The 25,759-nt window shown below is 43.1% G+C and overlaps 3 protein-coding genes across 5 annotated transcripts in view; 1 reads left to right on the forward strand and 2 right to left on the reverse strand.

Moving 5' to 3' along the window:
- Positions 1-1,933: 1,933 nt before the first annotated feature.
- Positions 1,934-13,433, reverse strand: LOC121585100 (ATP synthase subunit alpha, mitochondrial). Its single transcript, XM_041901458.2, has 11 exons — positions 13,291-13,433; positions 12,488-12,566; positions 9,736-9,905; positions 9,435-9,608; positions 4,481-4,647; positions 3,837-4,137; positions 3,481-3,705; positions 3,258-3,365; positions 2,956-3,100; positions 2,690-2,840; positions 1,934-2,582 (listed from the first exon to the last, which is right to left on the reverse strand). Exons 1-11 carry the CDS (start codon positions 13,348-13,350, stop codon positions 2,504-2,506), a joined length of 1,659 nt encoding a protein of 552 aa, XP_041757392.1. The 5' UTR covers positions 13,351-13,433; the 3' UTR covers positions 1,934-2,503.
- Positions 13,434-13,520: 87 nt separating this feature from the next.
- LOC121585101 (E3 ubiquitin-protein ligase RNF165-like) lies at positions 13,521-23,028 on the forward strand. Of its 3 annotated transcripts, none has more exons than XM_045225781.1 (8): positions 13,521-13,832; positions 17,706-18,027; positions 18,290-18,421; positions 18,651-18,780; positions 19,058-19,162; positions 19,439-19,534; positions 20,096-20,199; positions 20,316-23,028. In XM_045225781.1, the coding sequence occupies exons 1-8, from the start codon at positions 13,772-13,774 to the stop codon at positions 20,431-20,433; spliced, it is 1,068 nt and encodes a 355-aa protein (XP_045081716.1). In that variant the 5' UTR covers positions 13,521-13,771; the 3' UTR covers positions 20,434-23,028. The 3 variants fall into 3 exon arrangements, with proteins under 3 accessions (XP_045081716.1, XP_041757393.1, XP_045081717.1); XM_041901459.2 differs by having other exon boundaries at positions 18,293-18,421; XM_045225782.1 differs by having other exon boundaries at positions 13,751-13,832; positions 14,698-18,027.
- A 2,074-nt stretch (positions 23,029-25,102) lies between these two features.
- LOC121584004 (lipoxygenase homology domain-containing protein 1-like) overlaps positions 25,103-25,759 on the reverse strand; it is a 70,517-nt gene continuing 69,860 nt past the window's right edge. Inside the window, exon 42 of the mRNA XM_041899839.2 lies at positions 25,103-25,713. Coding sequence (XP_041755773.2) covers positions 25,233-25,713 — 481 coding nt within the window. The 3' untranslated portion in view covers positions 25,103-25,232. The remainder of the gene's footprint in view (positions 25,714-25,759) is intronic.

The following is a 25,759-nucleotide window of genomic DNA, read 5'->3' on the forward strand; positions in this document are numbered from 1 at the left end:
CGTTGCCCGGGCGGTGTGTTTGGGATCATTGTCATGCTGAAAGACCCAGCCACGTTTCATCTTCAATGCCCTTGCTGATGGAAGGAGGTTTTCACTCAAAATCTCACGATACATGACCCCATTCATTCTTTCCTTTACACGGATCAGTCGTCCTGGTCCCTTTGCAGAAAAACAGCCCCAAAGCATGATGTTTCCACCCCCATGCTTCACAGTAGGTATGGCATTCTTTGTCCTCCAAACACGACAAGTTGAGTTTTTACAAAAAAATTCTATTTTGGTTTCATCTGACCATATGACATTCTCCCAATCCTCTTCTGGATCATCCAAATGCACTCTAGCAAACTTCAGATGGGCCTGGACATGTACTGGCTTAAGCAGGGGGACACGTCTTGCACTGTAGGATTTGAGTCCCTGGCGGCGTAGTGTGTTACTGATGGTAGGCTTTGTTACTTTGGTCCCAGCTCTCTGCAGGTCATTCACTAGGTCCGCCCGTGTGGTTCTGGGATTTTTGCTCACCGTTCTTGTGATCATTTTGACCCCACGGGGTGAGATCTTGCATGGAGCCCCAGATCGAGGGAGATTATCAGTGGTCTTGTATGTCTTCCATTTCCTAATAATTGCTCCCAAAGTTGATTTCTTCAAACCAAGCTGCTTACCTATTGCAGATTCAGTCTTCCCAGCCTGGTGCAGGTCTACAATTTTGTTTCTGGTGTCCTTTGACAGCTCTTTGGTCTTGGCCATAGTGGAGTTTGGAGTGTGACTGTTTGAGGTTGTGGACAGGTGTCTTTTATACTGATAACAAGTTCAAACAGGTGCCATTAATACAGGTAACGAGTGGAGGACAGATGAGCTTCTTAAAGAAGAAGTTATAGGTCTGTGAGAGCCAGAAATCTTGCTTGTTTGTAGGTGATGAAATACTTATTTTCCACCATAATTTGCAAATACATTCATTAAAAATCCTACAATGTGATTTTCTGGATTTCTTTTCTCAATTTGTCTGTCATAGTTGACGTGTACCTATGATGAAATTTACAGGCCTCTCTCATCTTTTTAAGTGGGAGAACTTGCACAATTGGTGGCTGACTAAATACTTTTTTCCCCCACTGTATGCATGAAATGTGCAAAGTGGTCAAATGTGGTTTTGAATACCATAAACAGGCAGCTACTAAAAGGGTACTAATTGTTTATTTAACCAGTCAATTTCCACTTGCTGTTTTGAGTTCTCAAACTTGCTGAAGATCTCATGATTTTTCTGTTCAGGTTGGACTTACTCAGTTTCAAATTGATCAGACAAGTGTTTCACCTTGATATAAAATGTAACCATATCTTTATCACTGGGCTTGTTGTTCTGACCCTAGCCCTTCTCACGAGGCTAGGAAAGAGACAATTTTGACCCAGACAAGTCTTCATTGACAGAAGCCCCATTCAAACTCTGTCAGGTTGCTCTCACGCTTGCCAAGCAATGCACTCGACAATAGTGTTTAAATGAATTAGCTGGGAAAATGCTGTCATATACACTAAATGTTTATTAGTGCAAAAACCTACTAAAGATATCTCATGTAATTCAGATGACATTGTCTGCTCTCCTGATGTGGTCAACCAGATCAACTACCACCCTCTGGTGGAAAAACTTTAATTGCAGTGGGGAGGTAAATGGATGGTGAGTCTAGAGAGACTGACCTTAGCAAAGGATTTGACAAGAGTAAAACTAATTCCAAATTAAAATACAATTATGAATAACCCCTCATTTTCAGAGCTCAGTCTTATATGGAATCCAAATCAAATTGTATTACTAAGAGTAATACAACTTTGACAATCATGTGCTGAGTTACTAGGGCTTATGTCATTGTATCAAAACGCAAAGGGCAGTATTGGTCCAGATTTATGGGTGAGAAGCTGTACTAGGTAAAAACATGATCGCAAGAGTTTTACATTAAGTGTGGATACCTTTATTTCCATCATAAACGAGTTACAGCCAACATTCCAGCTTTACAGAAACTGGTCACTCATGAGCCCCAACAGCGAGAAAGGAATTTTCCAACAGACATTGCAACAGTTGCTAAATACAATCAATGCCATACATTTATTTTAAGTCAATTAAACGCTTTATGGTTGACTGAATGTGCTGCATTTTTGTGATGCAAAATTAACTGTTTTGATATCCTATTATTCTGTATATTTTGAGACCACTAAGTTGTTTTTTTGGTCACGTGAAATTCATGAACAGTCACAAGATATTTAGAGTAGTATATAAAGACCCACCGTGGGAGAAACACTTACTGCATTAATTATTTTTCATTCCCTTCAACTGGAAAATCTGCTGGACTGGCACTGTCTACCACGAACAGTCAAATTTTACCACAGCTCTTCTAGGGTTGTACAATTTTATTTCTTCTTAGGAGAAATCTGTACATGGAGGTTCTGGCCTTCAATGTTTGACATACATATAATAATAGGACAATGGGACAGACAGTAAGCACTGAAGGAACAGGAGCAGTTTCACTCAATCAAAGCTTGACAGGAAGGTCAACACAATCTCCTTCAGTTTGGCGTCAGCTGTCGGTGAGATCATGCCATCGGTCCTGGAATAAAACAAGAGTCATTACTTCAGATGAAATGTATATCAACGTTCATAATGATTTCAACATCAACCATTGGTTTTGACCGATAGCTCAGACAGTCCTGTTACCTGATTGTGGTGAGCAGGTCCTGGTGCTGGCTGAGGACGTGCCCAAGGAAGGCCTTCTCAAACCTGGTGATCTTGGAAGGGTCCAGCTTGTCCAAATGACCTCGGACACCAGCGTAGATGACTGTCACCTGCTCCTCAATGGCCATGGGGCCTGGGGGAGGGAGAGACAGTAAAATAAAAATATGTTGCCCCAAATGAAGGAGTGGGCCTGGTTGACAACATACAAAATGTTAAACTTTATTAGCACACTGGGTGGTGACACTCACAGTACTGTCCCTGTTTGAGCAACTCAGTGAGGCGCACTCCCCTGTTGAGCAGCTGCTGGGTGGCAGCGTCCAGGTCAGAGCCAAACTGGGCAAAGGCAGCCACCTCTCGGTACTGGGCCAACTCGAGCTTCATGGTACCAGCCACCTACACAGTCAAGACCACAATCATATTACAGATTTAGGAGACTGATTCCAAGTGAGAAAATACTCTAGGGTAAATCACAAACTGCAATGAACTAAAAATGTTTATCTGCATTTATCTGATGTATAATATCAGTCTCCTAAGGAGCCCCAGGTCACACCTGCTTCATGGCCTTGGTCTGGGCAGCTGATCCGACTCTGGACACAGACAGACCCACGTTGATGGCTGGGCGGATACCTTTGTAGAACAACTCAGTCTCCAAGAAGATCTGCAGGGGAGAGAGCACACTTCTGTTTAGGGATTACATTCATCTTTGACATGTCCCCTGGAAAAAAGTTAAGTGGGGCCTTCAATGAAATGACGTCTCTCCACACCGCACCCACCTGTCCGTCAGTGATGGAGATGACATTGGTGGGGATGTAGGCAGACACGTCTCCGGCCTGGGTCTCAATGACGGGCAGAGCGGTCAGGGAGCCGCCTCCGAAGTTGTCGTGCATCTTAGCGGCTCTTTCCAGCAGACGGGAGTGCAGGTAGAACACATCACCGGGGTAGGCCTCGCGACCGGGGGGACGACGCAACAGCAGGGACATCTGACGGTAGGCTACAGCCTGGAGAGGAAGGAGGGATGCGAATACAGCTACTAAACATGGGTAGATTAACAGAGCCTGGTTTCATTCTTTTTTCATGAAGCAGCATCACACGCAAGACTCTCCACTCAGCCCCGACTTCCCCTTCTCACCTGCTTGGACAAATCATCATAGATGATGAGGCCGTGCTTGCCGTTGTCTCTGAAGAACTCTCCCATGGAGCAGCCAGAGTAGGGGGCCAGGTACTGCAGGGGAGCAGCATCAGAGGCTGTAGCAGACACCACAATGGTGTATTTCATTGCATCAGCATCAGTCAGCCTCTTCACAAGCTGGGCCACAGTGGATCTCTTCTGGCCAATGGCAACGTAGATACAGTACAGCTTCTTCTTCTCATCTTTGCCTTCGTTGAAACGCTTCTGGTTGATAATGGTGTCAATGGCAATAGCAGTTTTGCTGTTAGAATAGAAGAGGGAATTTGTATTAGATTACAGTTCTAGTATACTTGGGCTCCAGAGTGTCAGAGAAATCAAATCTCAAAAGAGGCAAAAGTTGACTGGAAGAATTACTCATCTCATAGCTAATAATTACTACAAATATAACTGCATGGTTTAAAGTTGAATGAGAGGCAATAGAAAATGGTTGAAGCGCTGTCTACTACCCTCCAGGAAATTGCAAGTTAAGTTAGCATAGTAGAACATTAACACCTTAACAATTGTTTATTACACATTGAACATGCAGATTAGTAATCCTCAAATAGACCGACTGAGGGATAGATGGCATCTGGCCATCTGTTTACCCAGTCTGCCGGTCACCGATGATCAGTTCACGCTGGCCACGGCCAATGGGCACCAGGCTGTCCACGGCCTTGATACCAGTCTGCATGGGCTCCTTCACAGAGATACGGGGGATGATGCCAGGGGCCTTCAGACCCACACGCCTACGGATGCTAGACCCAAGAGGACCCTGAGGGACAAGGAAAGGTTTACAATATTCTGATCAGACCAGATATGCCCAGGCCGTAGTACACCTCTAGTCACAACCCAAATACCCTAGATCTGAAAGGAACAGGTTTGGGTATAATATACAGTGCCTTCCACATTTTGTTGCGTTACTGCCTGAATTCAAAATAGATTAAATTGATTTTTCACCCTCACTCATCTACACACAATACCCCACAACGACAAAGTGAAACCATGTTTAGAAATGCTGGCAAATTTATAAAAAATGAAATTCAGAAATCTAATTTATGTAAGTATTCTCACCCGAGTTAATAGCTGTGGTCAATAGCGGTGTTCGAATACTCATACTATTGCACTATTTGTGACGTAAATTGAGTATGTAGTATGCTTATTGGTCATAGTATGGATATAGTTAGTATGCCAAAAGTTCCTGGATGTCGTACTACATTCGCCAAAATACAAAGTATACAAGCAGTGGACACCATTTCTGTGCTTTTAGGGTCCATAATGCAATTCAGCAAATGTTGGCTTCAACATTTTCAGATAAAAGAAAATTGATGAAAACGTGCAGCCGAAGCCCGACGAGAGCAGATACAAATGTATTGCTTTAACAAATGACAAATGGTTAAAAAAAATGTTTTGCTATGTAATAAAGTAATTACTTTACACATTATGTCGCCTGACAATTTGTTAGCTACGCTAGCCTTACGAACCGCATAGCATATCATTACAGCAATTGCATGTACTGGTATGTTAGCTAGCTACCTAACGTTAGATGGCTACTAATACATCAAACTTAATAATAAAATAATATTATGCCATTTAGCAGACACTTTTATCCAAAGCGACACAGTCATGTGTGCATACATTTTTACGTATGGGTGGTCCCGGGGATCAAACCCACTACCCTGGCGTTACAAGCGCCATGCTCTACCAATTGAGCTACAGTATATTAACTATATGCTAACTACCCAACGTGTATGGACTTGATTATTAATGTCATTCTTAGCGGTATAGTTGTGCGTTCTCAACGGACATTGTGAAGTCGTAAGATGTCTAGCTAGTAATTTGTTATGCCAACAAGCTAGCAAGAAGTTGCATAGCAACAGCATCAACATCCGGTAGACAGGCGAAGCGCTAGTAAACTCAACTGAAAGGATACAGTTCGTTTACAGTATACTAAAATTAACTAATAGTATATACTCATTAAGTATGTAGTATGTTATTATGGGTATTCAAACACAGCTAAATGTTAGAATAATCTTTGGCAGTGATTACAGCTGTCAGTCTTTCTGGGTAAGTCTCCATGATTTTGGCATACCTGGATTGTACAATATTTGCACATTTCTTTTAAGAATTCTTCAAGCTCTGTCAAGTCGGTTGTTGATCATTTCTAGACTTCCATTTTCAAGTCTAGCCATACATTTTCAAGCCGATTTAAGTCAAAACTGTAACTTGGCCACTCAGGAACATTCAATGTCATCTTGGTAAACAACTCCAGTATATATACACTGCTCAAAAAAATAAAGGGAACACTTAAACAACACAATGTAACTCCAAGTCAATCACTTCTGTGAAATCAAACTGTCCACCTAGGTAGCAACACTGATTGACAATAAATGTCACATGCGGTTGTGCAAATGGAATAGACAACAGGTGGAAATTATAGGCAATTAGCAAGACACCCCCAATAAAGGACTGGTTTTGCAGGTGGTGACCACAGACCACTTCTCAGTTCCTATGCTTCCTGGCTGATGTTTTGGTCACTTTTGAATGCTGGCGGTGCTTTCACTCTAGTGGTAGCATGAGACGGAGTCTACAACCCACACAAGTGGCTCAGGTAGTGCAGCTCATCCAGGATGGCACATCAATGCGAGCTGTGGCAAGGTGGTTTGCTGTGTCTGTCAGCGTAGTGTCCAGAGCATGGAGGCGCTACCAGGAGACAGGCCAGTACATCAGGAGTCCGTAGGAGGGCAACAACCCAGCAGCAGGACTTTTACCTCCGCCTTTGTGCAAGGAGGAGCAGGAGGAGCACTGCCAGAGCCCTGCAAAATGACCTCCAGCAGGCCACAAATGTGCACGTGTCTGCTCAAACGGTCAGAAACAGACTCCATGAGGGTGGTATCAGGGCCCGACATCCACAGGTGGGGGTTGTGCTTACAGCCCAACACCGTGCAGGACGTTTGGCATTTGCCAGAGAACACCAAGATTGGCAAATTCGCCACTGGCGCCCTGTGCTCTTCACAGATGAAAGCAGGTTCACACTGAGCACGTGACAGAGTCTGGAGACGCCGTGGAGAACGTTCTGCTGCCTGCAACATCCTCCAGCATGACCGGTTTGGCGGTGGGTCAGTCATGGTGTGGGGTGGCATTTCTTTGGGGGGGCCGCACAGCCCTCCATGTGCTCGCCAGAGGTAGCCTGACTGCCATTAGGTACCGAGATGAGATCCTCAGACCCCTTGTGAGACCATATGCTGGTGCGGTTGGCCCTGGGTTCATCCTAATGCAAGACAATGCTAGACCTCATGTGGATGGAGTGTGTCAGCAGTTCCTGCAAGAGGAAGGCATTGATGCTATGGACTGGCCCGCCTGTTCCCCAGACCTGAATCCAATTGAGCACATCTGGGACATCATGTCTCGCTCCATCCACCAACGCCACGTTGCACCACAGAATGTCCAGGAGTTGGCGGATGCTTTAGTCCAGGTCTGGGAGGAGATCCTTCAGGAGACCATCCGCCACCTCATCAGGAGCATGCCCAGGCGTTGTAGGGAGGTCATACAGGCACGTGGAGGCCACACACACTACTGAGCCTCATTTTGACTTGTTTTAAAGGACATTACATCAAAGTTGGATCAGCCTGTAGTGTGGTTTTCCACTTTAATTTTGAGGGTTGATAAATTTGATTTCCATTGATAATTTGTGTGTGATTTTGTTGTCAGCACATTCAACTATGTAAAGAAAAAAGTATTTAATAAGATTATTTCATTCATTCAGATCTAGGATGTGTTATTTTAGTGTTCCCTTTATTTTTTTGAGCAGTGTATTTGGCCTTGTGTTTTAGGTTATTGTCCTGCTGAAAGGTGAATTTGTCTCCCAATGTCTGGTGGAAGGCCGACAACCAGGTTTTCCTCTAGAATTTTGCCTGTGCTTATCTATATTCAGTGTTTTTTATTATTATTTTTTAACAATCTTAAACTCCCTAGTCCTTGCCGATGACAAGACAAGCACACCCATAACATGATGCAGCCACCACCATGCTTGAAAATATGAAGAGTGGTACTCAGTGCTGAGTTGGATTTGCCCCAAACATAACGCTTTGCATTCATGACAAAAGGTAATTTATTTAGGGCCTCCCGAGTGGCGCAGCGGTCTAAGGCACTGATCAGTGATAGAGGCATCACTACAGATCCGGTTTCGATCCCGGGCTGTGTCGCAGCCGGTCATGACCGGGAGACCCATGAGGCGGTGCACAATTGGCCCAGTGTCGTCCGGGTTAGGGGAGGGTTTGGCCGGCTGGGATGTCCTTGTCCCATCGCGCTCTAGCAACTCCTTGTGGAGGCCAGGCGCATGCACGCTGGCTTCGGTTGCCAGCTGTACGTTGTTTCCTTCGACACATTGGCTTCCAGGTTAAGCGAGCAGTGTGTCAAGAAGCAGTAAAGCTTGGCTGGGTCGTGTTTCGGAGGACGCATGGCTCTCGACCGTCGACTCTCCCGAGTCCGCACGGGAGTTACAGCGATGGAACAAGACTAACTACCAATTGGATATCACGAAATTGGGGAGAAAAAAAAGGGGTAAAAAGTTTAATAAAAACATTTGGCAGTTTTACATTAGTGCCTTATTGCAAACAGGATGTATGTTTTGGAATATTTTTTTATTCTGCACAGGCTTCCTTCTTTTCACTCTCATTTAGGTTAGTATTGTGGAGTAACTACAATGTTGTTGATCCATCCTTCATTTTCTCCTATCACAGCTATTAAAACTGTAACGGTTTTAAAGTCACCATTGGCCTCATTGTGAAATCCCTGAGCGGTTTCCTTCCTCTCCAGCAACTGAGTTAGGAAGGACAGCTGTATATTTGTAGTGTGTGTATTGATGCACCATCCAAAGTGTAATTAATACATTTACCATGCTCAAAAGGGATATTCAATGTCCGTATTTTTATTTTTACCCATCCACCAATAGGTGCCCTTTGCGAGGTATTGGAATACCTCCCTGGTCTTTGTGGATGAACCAGTGTTTGAAATTCACTGCTCGACTGAGTGACCTTACAGATATTTGTATGGTCTGGGGTACAGAGATGAGGTAGTCAGTAAACAAGCATGTTAAACACTATTGCACACAGAGCGAGTCATTTTTTTTTTTTTTAACTGCTGAAGTTATTTAGGCTTGCCATAACAAAGAGGTTGAATACTTATTGACTCAAGACAATACAGCTTTTCATTTAATTGATTTGTAACAATGTCTAAAAACATTTGACATTATGGGGTATTGTCTGTAGGCGATGACCAAAAAAATCAAATTTTATCCATTTTAATTTCAGGATGTAACAAAATGGGGAAAAAGTAAAGGGGAGTGAATACTTTCTGAAGGCACCATATCTATTCCAGACGGACATTGCTCGTTCTGATATTTATTTTCATACACAAAAATCACTACAATTGTTAGGTATTACTGCACTGTTGGAGCTAGAAACATAAGCATTTCGTGGCACCTGCGATAACATCTGCAATATGTGTACGCGACCAATAATATTTGATGACTGGCAATTAACTACATAAATCTGCCCTCACCTTTCCGTCGATGGCATTGCCCAGAGCGTCCACCACGCGACCCAGCAGCTCCTCACCTACTGGCACGTCCACGATGGCACCAGTCCTCTTCACGATGTCGCCCTCTTTGATCAGCTTGTCATTACCGAACACCACAACACCAACATTGTCAGGCTCCAAGTTCAGAGACATACCCTAGAAAAGAGGATAGATTACGTTTTGTTAAAATATGCTGATTGACAACAGTAGTAGATTGAACAGAAGAAGCATTTCAACATGGTTCAGTTAGGATACATAAACTAAATTGCTCCTAGATCTGCACCTTGAGCCCAGAGGAGAACTCCACCATCTCCTCAGCCTGAACATTCCTGAGACCGTACACTCTGGCGATACCATCACCGATGGACAGCACACGGCCAGTCTCTTCCAGATCAGCACTGGTGTCAGCCCCCAGGATCTTCTCCTCCAAGATGGAGGACACCTCAGCCGTACCTAAAAAACAAAAAAAAATACTCAACATTAAAACTGGGCGAGCTGCCCAGTGACAAGCCTACCAGACGAGCTAAATGACTATGCGCGTGTCAAGGCAAGCAACCCTGAAGCATGCATGAGATCATGCTCTCCGTAGCCAATGTGAGCAAGACCTTTAAACAGGTCAACATTCACAAGCAGATTACCAGGACGTGTACTCCTGAGCATGCTCTGACCAACTGGCAAGTGTCCTCACTGACATTTTCAACCTGTCCCAGGCCGAGTCTAATACCTACATGCTTCAAGCAGCCCACCATAGTCCCTGTGCCCAAGAAAACCAAGGTAACCTGCCTAAATGACTACCGACCCATAGCACTCATGTCTGTAGCCATGAAGTGCTTTGAAAGGCTGGTCATGGCTCACAACACCATCATTACATTTTACATTTACATTTTAGTCATTTAGCAGACGCTCTTATCCAGAGCGACTTACAGTTAGTGAGTGCATACATTATTTTATATTTTTTTCATACTGGCCCCCCGTGGGAATCGAACCCACAACCCTGGTGTTGCAAACACCATGCTCTACCAACTGAGCTACATCCCTGCCAGCAATTCCCTCCCCTACCCTGGACGACGCTGGGCCAATTGTGCGCCGCCCCTAGACCCACTCAAATTTGCATACTACCCCAACAGATCCACAGATCTATTGCACTCAACTCTGCCCTTTCCCACCTGGACAAAAGGAACACCTACGTGAGAATGCTGTTCATTGACTACAGCTCAGCATTCAACACCATAGTGCCCTCAAAGCTCATCAATAAGCTAAGGACCCTGGGACTAAACACCTCCCTCTGCAACTGGATCCTGGACTTCCTGATGGGCCGCCCCCAGGTGGTAAGGGTAGGCAACACCACATCTGCCATGCTGATCCTCAACAAGGGGGCATGCTTAGTCCCCTCCTGTACTCCCTGTTCACCCATGACTACAGCTCAGCATTCAACACCATAGTGCCCTCAAAGCTCATCAATAAGCTAAGGACCCTGGGACTAAACACCTCCCTCTGCAACTGGATCCTGGACTTCCTGATGGGCCGCCCCCAGGTGGTAAGGGTAGGCAACACCACATCTGCCATGCTGATCCTCAACAAGGGGGCATGCTTAGTCCCCTCCTGTACTCCCTGTTCACCCATGACTACGTGGCCAAGCACGACTCAAACACCATCATTAAGTTTGCCGACGACACAACGGTGGTAGGCCCGATCACCGACAACGATGAGACAGCCTATAGGGAGGAGGTCAGAGACCTGGAAGTGTGGTACCAGGACAACACCCTCTCCCTCAACGTGATCAAGACAAAGGAGATGATCGTAGACTACAGGAAAAGGAGGGCCAAGCACGTCCCCTTTCTTATCGACGGGGCTGTAGTGGAGCAGGTTGAGAGCCTCAAGTTCCTTGGTGTCCACATCACTAACAAACTATAATGGTCCAAACACACCAAGACAGCCTATTCCCCCTCAGGAGACTGAAAAGATTTGGCATTGGTCCTCAGATCCTCAAAAAGTTCTACAGCTGCACCATCGAGAGCATCCTGACTGGTTGCATCGCCGCCTGGTATGTCAACGGCTCGGTCTCAGACTGCAAGGCGCTACAGTGGGTAATGCGTATGGCCCATTACATCACTTGAGCCAATCTTCCTGCCACCCAGGACGTCTATACCAGGCAGTGTCAAAGGAAGGCCCTAAAAATTGCCAAAGACTCTAGCCACCCTAGTCATAGACTTCTCCGTGCTACCGCACGGCAAGCGGTACCAGAGCAACAAGTCTAGGTCCAAAAGGCTTCTTAACAGCTTCTACCCCCAAGCCATAAGAATGCTTTACAGCTAATTTTACATTTTTTACATTTTAGTCATTTAGCAGACGCTCTTATCCAGAGCGACTTACAGGAGCAATTAGGGTTAAGTGCCTTGCTCAAGGGCACATCGACAGATTTTTCACCTAGTCGGCTCGGGGATTAGAACCAGCGACCTTTCGGTTACTGGCACAACGCTCTTAACCACTAAGCTACCTGCCGCCCCGCCCCGCTAATCAAATGGCTACCCGGAATATTTGTATTGTCCCCCCACCCCCTCTTTTTACGCCGATGCTACTCTGTTTATTATCTATGCATAGGCACTAACTCCACCCACATGTACATATTACCTTGACTAACCTGTGCCCCCGCACATTGACTCTGTACTGGTACCCCCTGTATATAGCCTCCCTACTGTTATTTTACTGCAGCTCTTCAATTATTTTTAACTTAACACTTATTTTTCTTCAAACTGCATTGTTGGTTCAGGACTTGTAAGTAAGCGTTTCACGGTAAGGTCTACACCTGTTGTATTTGATGCATGTGGCAAATAACATTTGATATCCTTGTTTTTGTTAGTATAATAATATAGCCATAGAGGAATCTCTGTTTATACAGGGGCAAATTATGATAGCAACATTATGTTATTGTTTTCAAATGTCATCTAAACCTAATGTCTCCTGCTCATAACAAGAGGATTTCTGACCCAAGTTCAAAAGGTCATTCCTTGAGTCCCCATTCTCTCTATACTTACCTGTCTTCGCAGCAAGACATGGTCTGTGTGTGTGGAGGTGATTCACTCCTACGCAGGCGGCGGCAACATTTTTAGACACCTAGAATTAATTAAAGTATGATAGGTTATTCTTCAAAATAAGTGTAATTGAACTGATGGAATGGCAAAGAAATCGCCCAATATATGTTGGAATACGTTACAATCAAAACACGGCATACGCTCTAGGCTAGGCGTTAGCCCAAGTAACGTTGGCTAATAGCTAACTAGGTTGTGCGCAAGTAGTCCTTTCTTATTTGACAGCAGGCCTATGAAAAATATAAATCCAATTAAACAACCAATAAAATAAAAAAATCGACAATTTCAAAGCATATGCTAGACACTATAACTAAATATATTTAGAGAGACTTGTAGTGTGTGCGCGCGAGGGGAGCATTCTACATGTAGAGAGATCCTGACCTTCAGAGTTTACCTAGCTAGCGGATAGCATGCTAAACTAGTTAGCTAGCTAACACAGCCATTTTATGGGGCCGTAACGTTAGTGTAGTTCAAGTGCGCATTGAAAGTGGAAATCTAAACGAAATGTTCAATGAACGAGTTATAAAAACGGTAAACCTAGCGAATTAACGTTACCAAATAAAAATCTACAAAGTAACGTTACGTCGAGTGCCATGCGTTGCCTTTCTTGGACATGACGTTCTGGGACGAGCGCGTGAAGGTGGAGGCCTGTATGTACCCTTCACACACCGACTGCATTCACATTTACATTTTAAATCGTGCAATGCTAAATGTCTTCTATTCAACATCCAAATCAATGCAATACTCACAAATCCAGCCCGTCTGGGCAAGCTTCTGGCCAGAGCCGCTGCAACTCGCACAGATAACATCTCTAATGGGCGAATGTGACTTGTCCTCCACTACCTGCAAAGACCAGCTTGCTGTACTTGGAGAGTGTGCGAATGGCCGAAAACGAGTCCCTTCTTCTTCGTTTTATGTCATCCGTGATGACAGGCTGTCATTTCAAAGCATTACTGCCATCTACTGCAGCGGAGTTCACTTATCTATGAATGAATCTGGCTGAAAAACATTATGCTGGGGGTTATGGCGCAACCTAGTGGCTATTTGTGGTACTTTACATTTCCTAAATGTTCCTTCAGAAAACGCCGAGCCATCGACGCTTTGTCACCGAAGCAGCTGCCTGCCAGCCCAGTACTTGCTAGATCCGCTTGAATGTAGAAAGATTGAAACGGATCATCCGCATGGGCTATTTGTCTCTCAAAAACCCAGCGGCAAGAAAAGGATCCAAGGATGGTTTTAGTGCATGTCGGATATTTGGTTCTTCCTGTATTTGGCTCAGTAAGAAATAGAGGTATTTATATGTATTTATATTTAACACTTACATGTGCCCTGTTCATCTTAATACCACCGGAGCTGCTCGCTAACCTGGTCGAAAATCTCTTTAGAATCCATTCCAACGTTAGCTAGCATTAGCAAGCAAGTATGTTGTTGACCAGCGCTACATTTTATTAACAATTGCAGGACCATACTACACATTCTGGTAGTATGGGTCCTATTTACCTATAAATATGTTTTATTTATTTTTTCTCAAATCGAGATACGTTAGTTGTTGACAGCTAACTACTGTAGCTAGTTAGCGCGTTGACCGACGCTATTTAGCTAATGCTAGCTAAACGTTAAGCTTTTTTTGGACATTATATATTGTAGCTAGCTAGTCAGTTCCATTTTAAGAAATACTTTACCAATTGACATTAATGGCAGTGGTGTAATATCAGACCACAGAGAGTAATGCGTGAAACATGTTTGAAGGTTAGCTAGCGCGGTCTCGTTAGGTTAGTGGAGAACCTATTTAATCCCAGGATGATGTCATTTGGAGATAATCTTTACTGCTTGCCGAGAGGGTCTTACGACAAATTCAATCACCTACGTTAATCGATACAATTGTATATCACAACTAGAAGCTTACAAACAGACTAAATTGACATATTTCAGGAAGTCCTTTAAACACGTCGTAGCTAGGTAGGTTGTTTTTCCAATATTTAAAACAAGCTATCCACCAGGTGATTTTACGCTAGTCATTTCCCGTTGATTCAGTACCAAACATACCGTTGCATAAACCATTTAGGCTACAGTGTAGCGTATCAACTAAATTCATACAGTGGCATCAATGATTTCACATTGTGCATTTATTTCTGTTCTTATTTCCTGTTTCATAGTATCGAGGCTGGCTCTACATTCTGCATTTATCAGATCTTTGTCCCCCCATTGTGTAGCTAATGATCATCTGCTGTGGTGTGGCGTGGCCTGTTCTCTGTATTTAGCTGTATCGTGAATCCCTTCTTCATTTCCTCTTTCCATCAGAAGACATTGCTATTATTTTATTTAAACGCCCCCAAGAATGTACCATTCACCCATAATTCATTGTTGTGAAAAAACAAAAATTGCTAACACCTGTTGTCTTTTTCTGTGAAGTTGCTGTATTGTTAACATATTTTAGCTCTTTAGAGAATCAAATAAATGTCACTGTGTACCTCCCATCCAGTATTGATATACAACATGCTGTAAATTCCTGTAAAGTGGATACATTTTGCATGGGTTCGACTTCAGCACTGCTTTAATGAAGACCAGAATTTGGCTAATTTTCTCCATGGAAGGTGCATTGTACAAATGTGGCTAAGTAGCGGTAGCTAATGCTCCAATTGGCATTCTTACATGATATGTAAAAGCTATACTAGGATTATCCCTAGTGTGGTCATCTGAGTGATAAAAAAATGGAAAACACATAAAAATTGATTAAATACAGGTACACTGCACCTCTTCCCAACAACCTGTCATAACTGTAATACTTTGTTCTTCTTGAAAAGAAGCCAAAACCAAATTCTATAAGTAGTAGATTCACTCACTGGTGGTTCATCACTTCCTAATGATCCACTAACAAAAGTACAAAATGCTATCCATTTCACAGGGATGCTTATCTCCTGCACTGCTACAGTAAATCCTCTAGTAGAGTAATAACGTCTTTTATTGTTTGGTTGTGGTTGCTCTTTACCCTTTGTTCTGGTAATAGTACTTTCAATGCATGGTCATGTTATGATTCATATTATTTAGTTTTTACGTTTAATAGTAAATTCCAATGTAATTTTTCTGTAGTAAAGATGTACCCTGCTGCACTGTACTGTAGCCAACCACGTCTGCTCATTGGATGCTGCTTTTGTTCTTTTTAACACTTTTATGGAGCATGGTGGGCTTTGCCTTCAGTCTATGTTGTTTATTTTTGTTGCATGGTATTTATATTATTATTATTATTATTACAACCAAAACACAAATTCCACATATACTAATATTTTCCAATAAAGAATATAGTATTTTTCCTAACCTTCAGTGTGCTTCTTGCTGATGTCCATTTGTTGTCTTTATCCCTTCCCTCGTCCCTACCTGCCCAACTCCACCCCACCCGCCTCCACTCCCGCTGTGACAAAGATAGACGATTCCCTCGCTTTTCTCATCACAAGGCCTGAATGAGTCTATCCCCTGTCATTCATGGAGATTCTACTACTGAGACAATTGAAAGTGCAGTGCGCCACTGTTGATCCTGGGATCAAATGCTACTTTAGTAGGCCTAACTCATTCTGATTAATTAGTGACTGGTTATGAACTGAATGTGACATTTAAAAAACCCACCACCACAATCGGATGTTTCTGAAAGTTGTCGAGATTAGTCTCATTACTATTTTCCTAGGCATTTTGTAGCACTGCACCTTCAAATCTACTACAACTTAATGATCCAAATGCAATGTAGACATTTGCCTATTTCTCAATTGTAGGGGTTTCACCTGTTTTCATCTGAATGTGTTATCCACTCTTCCACAAACACTTTAGCATGTACATGTAAGAAAAGAGCCTAGCAACTACATTCACAAAAGCCTAGATGTAGGTTCGTCCCTAAATGTTTGTGCTAGGCTGCATATATCTCAGTGGATAGATTTAGTTCGATGGTCTTTTTCCACGACTTCTCTTGCTGCTCGAGTCCAAACTAAATTTTTCCGCCATGGAAAACATATCACAGACTATGAAGTCTTGTCCTATAAATTGTGTTCTCCCCTTTTCAAATATAATATTTAGTCATATTGGCATCAATGTCACGATGTAGCCTAGGCCTACTTCATGTAAATTGAAAGCCATTCCTATTCACAATCAATGTTATTTCCATTAGAATTGTCAGCCCTATCTATCTACACACACACAGTATTAAAACCTAGACAGTGCACTATAGTACAGTGGTAGTATCTGGTTCTCCCTCTCGAGCCTCAACAGCAGCCTGTTCTTTTCAGCTGCCAAATAGCTGTGGTTAGGAAGAGGGGAAAAGTACTGAGCTGGTATGCAATGCATTCAAGCTATTTCCCCTGAACCAAGGAATCTACATATGGGAAAGCTTTGGCTAGCACTGTGTCTGAGTGAGAGAAAGAGCGATATAGGCAGTATGTAAATCGATACTGATTTCTGGTTGGAGATAGACGTTGTAGGCTTAACATTTTGCTGATAGAGACATATGGGTAGTGATAGATAAACATTCAGTTTTGTTGTACTATATAATATAGCCTTATGTTACCCACAGTTCAACAGGTGAGAGAGTTCTCAGAAAAAGGACTCACTCACAGCAATGTCATCACATTGGTAAAATCCTCTGATTATAATGGAGAAACAGTTTCTTTACAAAAAAACATCTCTTAGGAATAGATGTTCTCTGTTTTTTTGTCCTTCTGTGGATGAATGATGTGATTGATCAGCAGAATGTCATACAGTAGATCTAGAAACACTTCTGACAGCAGTTGTGCACTTCTATCAAATGGATTCATGGTCAATCACATATATTGCACACAGCTTTTAAAACTAGCCTAATTTGGAAACCACTTGAATACACAATTTAAATGCACAGTCCTGGCTGCGCCCATTGCCGAAGAGTCAGATGCCCAGAGGTGAGAATCCAAACAGAGGGTCAAATGTGACATGATGCCATAAAAGACCATTAATGTTTGGAAAAATTAACATTTTCTATGTTACTTCACCATATCTCCCTATCCCCTCCTCTTCACCATAGGTAAGAGTTAGGGCTTTTATAAAGATCATCCTACAGAAATACAATTACAACACAGAAACACACACTGTTAATTCTAACCTACCATTTCTCTCTCAGGTGTCTGACTCCCTCTTGATGTTTCCACAGGATCCCACTTTAACCGGCAGCAGCAGCAGCATAGCCATGCTACCTCTTGCCGGCACTTCCAGCTAGGCCCCCATGCCGCGCTGCCCATTGACTTCCCCATGCCCCACCCAGTTCAGCCCCAGTCGGGCATAAACCCCCACCTGCCTCCCTCTGGCCACCAGCATCCTCCCCAGCTCCACTCGCCCCTCAACCCCCTACCCCCCGTACCCCAGTTCCAGGACCTCTTGGTCCCCCCTTTCCTACCTCAGGCCTTACACCAGCAATACCTCCTCCAACAGCAGATCCTAGAAGCCCAGCACCGCCGCATCATGCCACCTTCCAGGTATGGGGACTTGGTTTCTGGCTATGCACGGCACTACCGTAATAACTAGGGTACCTCCATAAGCTTTAGTAATGTCATGGTCTGTACGAACAACTATATTTTGATGCACCCCCCAAAATCTGTACAGTTTAATAATGTGCCCCTGATAAAGGGGTAGTTAACCCCAAAGTTTGGCATGTGTTTTCATACTTCAAAAGTGCCACACAACAGATTGCATGGAATTTAATGTGTACAGAAACCTTTTTTGGTTGTCCTCTGTCAGCAGACGCACCCCAGAGAGAATGCCCCACCAGCCCCACAGACTGCGGCTGGGGTACGAGTTTGCTCCTGCCCTCCATGTCCCCCCACAGCCTGTTGGCCAGCAGCCTCGCTACCTGGCCGAAGGCACAGACTGGTAAATAACACACCAGCTTGCACTCCTACAATAATGTGGCTTCATAGTTAAGTCTAATACATTACTCCTGAACTATGGATTATCTTCATTTCAAATTTGAGTCCCCTCCCACGGGCATTATGTAATCCAATGATAATCAATGTTGATGATGTTGATGGGTCTGTGAAATGGGCCCAGTGTTTAACTGGTTCTTCTCTCCTCTCTCCTCCTGTCCTGTGTGGTTGGTCAGGGACCTGAGTGTGGACGCGGGGCTTCCCCCCCACCAGTACCACGTCCGCCCACTGCCCCAGCACTTTCAACACTACCTGACCTCTCCCAGGATGCATCACTTCCCCAGGAACAACGCCTCCACCCAAGTGGTGAGGACATCACAACTCCTTTTGCCATGGAATTTAAATGTTCAGAATGGACAGTCCCATTTAAAGCAATATTTCATGATCTGCACTGCTGGCGTCCATATTAGCTGAACCACCTGGAGTGTTTGATTTGGTATTCACACCATAGGTCATTGTAGAGACAGGGTTCAGGGATGGCAGGCAGGAAGCAGTATGAAACGCAAATATGTTTTCTCAAAGATGAGTTGAGGAGAATGTATCCAGATTACTCCCTTACTGTCTCTCTGTATGTTCTCCCCAGGTTGTCCATGAGATCAGAAACTACCCGTATCCTCAGTTACACCTGCTGGCCCTGCAGGGCCTCAACCCCTCCCGCCATGCATCCGCTGTGAGAGAGAGCTACGAGGTACAGTCATCTCAGTCACACGGCCAAGTCCCATCAACCCCATCACACTGTCACCCTGTCACACACACACTCCCTCCTCTCACCTCTCACACATCCGTCCCTGCCTCTGAGTGACAAATGCTGTGGACAGCCTCATGTGGGACTGATCTTCTAATTTCCGCTAGTTCTGTGCTCCAGATGCTTCCGAATCCAAAAGCCAGTGTTTTATTTTGTTTTGTTCTTTTTATCGTACTGAAATAAGATATTTAATGGTCTTTCCCCATGTGTTGCCATTAGGAGCTCCTGCAGCTGGAGGACAGGCTGGGCAGTGTGAACCGAGGGGCCATCCAGACCACTATTGAAAGGTTCACCTTCCCTCACAAATACAAGAAGGTAAGACTATGCCCTCATAAGTTGTGTCGGTAACGGATGTACAGAGGTAGAAAACGGAACAGATTCGAATGACACCGATGAGCATTGCCATCTCATTTTAGGTCATTGTTAGCCACATTATCTCTCCAAAGAATACGGTCTGCTTCCACTCCAAACTGACTTATTTAGATGGTCTGGTCTGGAGTGTACCCAATTTAAGACCAAGGATGACTCATCTTGTAGGTGAAAGGACCAATTATTATAAAGCTGTGTAAGTCATATGAGTATGATTTAAATATACTGTACAGTATGTGAAGGAATCATAAGCATTACATTTTAATGAGACAGGAACCCGAAGGACACTTTTTTAATTGTGTCTTCTGCAGTATACTGTATGCCATGTTAGGACAATGGTTCTAAACAGGGTTTTTCAGGACAGCCGTTAGTCATATATTATAACTACATTATGAGGACTTCAAGCATGACTATTTTCATGTGAACTATCAAAACTTTGCAAATGAAAATGAGAGATGCATTGCTTATGGTAATTGTCGCTGTATTTGTATATTTTTCTATTTCCAGAGAATACCCCAGGACCTGAAGCTAGGGCTGGAGGATGAGGAACTGGATACAGATGAGAAGTGTACTATCTGTTTATCAATGCTGGAGGATGGAGAGGATGTCAGGTGAGTCAAAATGCTAATGACAATGTTATTGTGCCAACACAGAGTACAGTTTGCAGATCTCTGTGTATCTATGGTCATTCATATTAACACTCTCCTACATCTTCCTCCACCAACAGGAGATTACCCTGCATGCACCTCTTCCACCAGGCGTGTGTAGACCAATGGCTGGCCACCAGTAGGAAATGCCCCATATGCAGGGTGGACATTGAGACCCAGCTGACACCAGACAGCTGATGCTTCCTCTCCCTGCCCCTTCCTGTAATACCCCATAGCATCCCTAGGAGGAGCTCTGCCAAACGTCCACCTTCCCATCCGCATCACTTATGAGCCTGCCTTCTGAGCCAGTCGAAGAAGACAATGAATGGAAGGGGACGAGAGAGCGGGGGAGGGAGGGATTAAGAAACCACACTGATCAAACAATAGAGAAACAAAACAGGCCGATAGATGGATGGAGAAGAGAGGCAGAAGGATGGCAGAATGTATAGACAGGTGCTGGGGCTTGATGAGTCTCCATTGGGTTGTGCACAGTAGCATTCGCTTCTCCATACACCTACTCAAAGATGATTCTCAATCAAACCCCCTAGCTTGTGTGTGTATTGTGTTGCTGAGGGTTTATATATAGGTCTGTTCTCGACCGCTGATGTGTATTGGTCTCCCTCCGTGTGATGAAACCCAAACGCTGAGCTCTAACTACAGCACATCTGTGCAATCATGACAAGATATGAAATCAGCAAGGGAATGTTTCTTGAAATGAGCTTCTGTGGCCTAATGCTTAGGGTGTTATGGAGTGTAGTAGTCTTGTAATTGATTGCCAGTATTTACAACAGAGTGACAGTGTTGTGTAGCAAGCAAAAATCCCACTTTGAGAAATAAGGTGGGGGAAAAAATAGGGAAAATACTCCTATTTAACAAAGGAGAATAGGCGTACAGACAGACTTTAGACAATGAGGAAGTGCTAGCTATGTACAAAGGCCAAACATTTTGTGGGTTTCCAGTACAGTAGATCTCTGCCATCACAGTGGATGCTAGAGATGCTAACCAGGCATGGCTTTAGTGGTCTGCATTGTGCTGTAGTGGGGCCTCTATAGTCTAAAACAGAGGCCCCAGATATGCATGCTCTATGGCAGGCTTGGGCTGTCTTGTGATTGTGGAGCAGTAGAAAGTCTGCAGTCTCTCTGCATGTGAACCATAAATAGTATGACTCTTTTACTCATCCATGGAGCAGGATGACATTTCCCCTAGACGCTGATCTTCTGTCACTGTTGCGTCTCCCCTCCTAATGATTAAGATTAGGATTGGGGGAGGGGTAAATTGATTTAAAGAACTGTGCTTATGGGCAATTTCTACTCACAGCCTCATCCATAGCACGATCTTAAAGGCTGGCATGGGCTGGAGGATGCAGTGTCTGTGTCTTGTCTTTAGAGTAAATACAATGTAATCCTTTTCTAACATATACCAGTACCTTATTGCCTACAGAACAAGCACATGTGAGTTATACAGTGCATAGCAAACAACCTCTGTTTCGGTTCCCTTCATTTCAATCTCAGTTGCTCCCGTTGTTCGATACAGGAATACAGCTGGTGTTCCTAGGAGATATCCAACTAGTAGGCCTTTGTTCTGTGTCCTAGAATGTGTAAGATGGTCCCCCATGATGGTAGTTGTGTATGGTATTGCTAGAACATCTGTAAACTGTTCAGTGATGGAAGCTGTTTTCTCTATATCGTGCATTAATCATGTTGGTGTAGTTCACTTGAAAGAGGGTTAAAGGGAGAAAAAGCCATTCGTTTGAAAATACCAAACAATTATTCTTACTATTTACATTTCTTTGATTTTTAAAAATTGTTTTCTTCATTTTGGTTTCCTTACTATTCATTTGTTTTGAGCGCTCATGCCAATTTGGACATTGGACCAAGTAAAGCCAAGTCCTTGTCCATTTTTTTTTACAATTTTGAAGAAATGGTTCCAATGCTGCAAAAAAACATATTTATTAATGTAGCTTGTGTTTTGTAAATGCACTAAAATATGGGGTTGCCTGAAGTAGATTTGGTGGTGTGGGGTCTCCTTGTTCTAGCTTATGCGTCTGTGTTCGGTTACACGTATCTTCATGCTTCCTTGTGTACTCTTGGAGGTTGACTTGACTGTGTTGCGTTTTTCCTTTGTCCAAACCCTCCATCCAAAAAAACTAAAGACAGATAAACAAGGAGGGTTGCTACTTCACATAGGATGCTGTGAGTTGAAATGCCTTAAGTATTTAACAATCATAATTTATTACTAACCGTAGCTATTGTGGTGGCATATTTCATGTCTTTTCTCTCTTGACTTTGCAATTGAATCAATCTATTTATTTAGAAATAACACAATGTAAAAAAATAAATAATAATACCTCATTATGCATTGGTTGGTGGGGATGCTTTGCATGCAAGTTGTGTTTTTCATAAGGAGACAGTGTCATTTGGAAGGGTGACTAGGGTGTAATGTGAGCTGTCTCTAGCCAACGTGGTGCTGTTGATCTTGATTTACATTCCATTCAATGTCATATCGAAGATTCCCCCCTCTGCTTTGATCGAGTGGACAGACTGTGACTAGGTGCAAATGTTTTAGCATGTAAACCTCCTAGCATGGCTATACCCCTTGCTGGAAATATGATACTATTTTATTTTTCATATTTATCCCTGATCATTACCAGTTGCTCAGTTTGTTTTCATTTGTTTTGATTTACCTCGATTGTATATTTCACCATATCTGGATGTTGGGTGTCTCATTTTTACATTTTAGTCATTTAGCAGACGCTCTTATCCAGAGCGACTTACAGTTAGTGAGTGCATACATTTATTTTTTTCATACTGGTCCCCCGTGGGAAACAAACCCACAACCCTGGCGTTGAAAACACCATGCTCTACCAACTGAGCTACACGGGACCATTCTTACCATACGTTTCTCTGGCCCAGCTATATTAACTCTTTCCTTATGAATGAATAACTGCATTATTAGGTACTTTGTATTGCTGGCAAATGCAGTGTTTGTGTAGTTAGGTTCGGGAGGTGGCTAACATGATAAACTTGAGCTATTGGGTCTTATTTTTTTCTGGTGTAATACTCTTGATAGTGTGGTTTTACCCCTGGGTATAATAAGCTAACCACCTGTTTTCTGTGTTTATTTTCTCAATAATAACAATTTATAAATCCTACATATATCCAATTGGAATGAAGCTGACTGGTCTTATTTTTATTTTTCCTGCTGTCACTGGCCTTACCCCATGTCTAGGGCCTAGAGTTTTTGCTGGTCAGGTCACCTGGTCAGGAAAAACTCCTGCCTTGCCTCTGTCCTCCACAGACAGTATACTGCGTTATTACTCCAGAAGAAAACTGGACAGTAGCCATAGTATTATAACTCATGCTGGTGAAGGGGAATAAAAAGTAGAATCCTAAAGCACAAGCTTTCTAATGCATGTCCTTCTCAGGTTTTCATATGTGTACATGGGCGTAGCTGTAGACGTGTTTAATATAAGGCTGTACCTTCTTGAATATTACAGATGTTTCTTTGCTGCTGACAAACTGTTGATTAAACTAACCTGCCAGTGATTAAAGGGAAGTGGCCATCTTTGTACAACACACTGCTGTTTTGCTGTAACCGCGCAATGTTTTATGAGCTGGAGTATTTTATAGACAAAGTATGTATCAATAATATGAAAAGCAATAGCTAAATGATAATGAAGAATAACATGGATCAGTGAATATTGTGGAAAATCTTTAGATTCACTTTTGGTGGATTTTGTACTGTATTTATTACTAATGATGATGCAAAAAGTTGCATAGCTTAACCCAAACTGTTCTGTCTCCTTTTTTTATTTATTGTCTTCTATATGATGTTTTTCTATGTGTTTTTCAAATAAACTGCCTAAAATGCTGAAAATACCTGGTTAAGGATTATTCAATTTTTCTAGTAAATAATTAACTTCATGACACGAATCGGTACAAAGTTTATAAACACAAAGCAAGTATAAAATCATAGAATGATTATTTTTTTCAAAATATCAGCAATAATCACTGACAATTAGGCTAGATGGACACACAGGGCCTGTGCATGAAATACATGTCGACAGTGGTGTATCTAGTCCAGCATGAGTGAATACAATCACATGCTATGAATCTGCTTCTAAGCAGATTTGTTTCTATATAGTTATCACCTATGTTCTCTGTTTATGTTTCACAAAGTAAAATACTCAAACATACAAAAATGGTTTCAGATTGAAAAGTACTCCAGAAAAAAAAAAAAACTCCAAACATAAATAGCTGGTCCCAAGTTCCGCTGCCATGGGAAATCGAATTAGCATAATACAAAAATCCCCATCAAAATCTGTCTGTTTAAACTAGAGATATGTTTTTGCATGCGCTGATAAACTCAAACCACCGCATCTGACAATGGCGACCTTCCGCATCTGTGGTGGAAGGTGGCCAAGCTACAGCTGTGTTTGTCAGACAATGAGACATCCCGAAAATAGGTATTCTCACGAAAACCTCTGTAGCATCCGAACGGTTTGGCATCCAAACTAATATGACCACTCTATGGAAAGATGAGACTCTCATGAACACAACGGTCACGTGACTCGTCTGAAGTCGGTACTGCCGATCTGCCAACTTCTGTCTGTATCTTCCGAACAGTTTGGCTAGGACACCCACAAGCATCACAAGACTTGTCTGAAGGTAGCCCAGTACCAGTTAAAACAATTAATGGTAGTACAGTATTTATGGAAGTAGTTTAGTGTAAAAACAGACACTTTAAAACAAACTTCATTTCGATTTATTTTTTCACTATCTGTTTTTCCATGGATGAATCTCTTATTCAATGTGTTTCTATGGGCTAATAGCAGTAAGGCCAAATTCAATGTTTCATCAAATAATTGTTGTAATTTTCTTTATATATACCTAAAGGGGTCCTAAAATTCAAAATGAAATAGCTAAATGGTCCTCGGTATGACAATCTTAAAACAATCCTCCCTCCCCCCGGCTCTTAAGGGTTAACATGGGTACTTGTCAGTATTTGGGGTAGAGCACTCTTTGTATCTGCCCATCTGCCTTCTGAGGGTCCAACCACTTCCCACACAGGAAGATAGTGGTCACCGAGTTGGCTGTGTTGGTGACCTCTACACACTCCAGGTACCAACCAGAGTTGTGGCTTGAGCCATCATGCTCCACTTTGACCCTCAGCAGCTCCCCTAAATCCAACATCTCCAGAGTAAAATGATCTGTTTGTCCCCGCTCAAAAAGGTTTCGGAACTTCTGCTTTAAGGCACGTCTTCCGGAATCCCCATTGGAGCCATATATGGTGATGTAAACGTTAGAGTCAGTTCCGGCCCTTTTGACGTCGCCGGTGATGACGATTATCTCGTACTTGACGGGCACGAGGCTGCGGACCTTGCTGGCAAAGCTCTCGATGGTCTTAAAGCATTCGAAGGTCAGGAACTTGTCCCGTTTGGCTGCTAGAGGGATCTGGGCATCGCAGTGGAATAAATACCTGGACAGGAACAGAAAGAGAAGCATGATGACATGAGTTTAGACAT

This window comes from Coregonus clupeaformis, chromosome 16 (genome assembly GCF_020615455.1).
Source record: "Coregonus clupeaformis isolate EN_2021a chromosome 16, ASM2061545v1, whole genome shotgun sequence".
Taxonomy (NCBI): domain Eukaryota; kingdom Metazoa; phylum Chordata; class Actinopteri; order Salmoniformes; family Salmonidae; genus Coregonus; species Coregonus clupeaformis.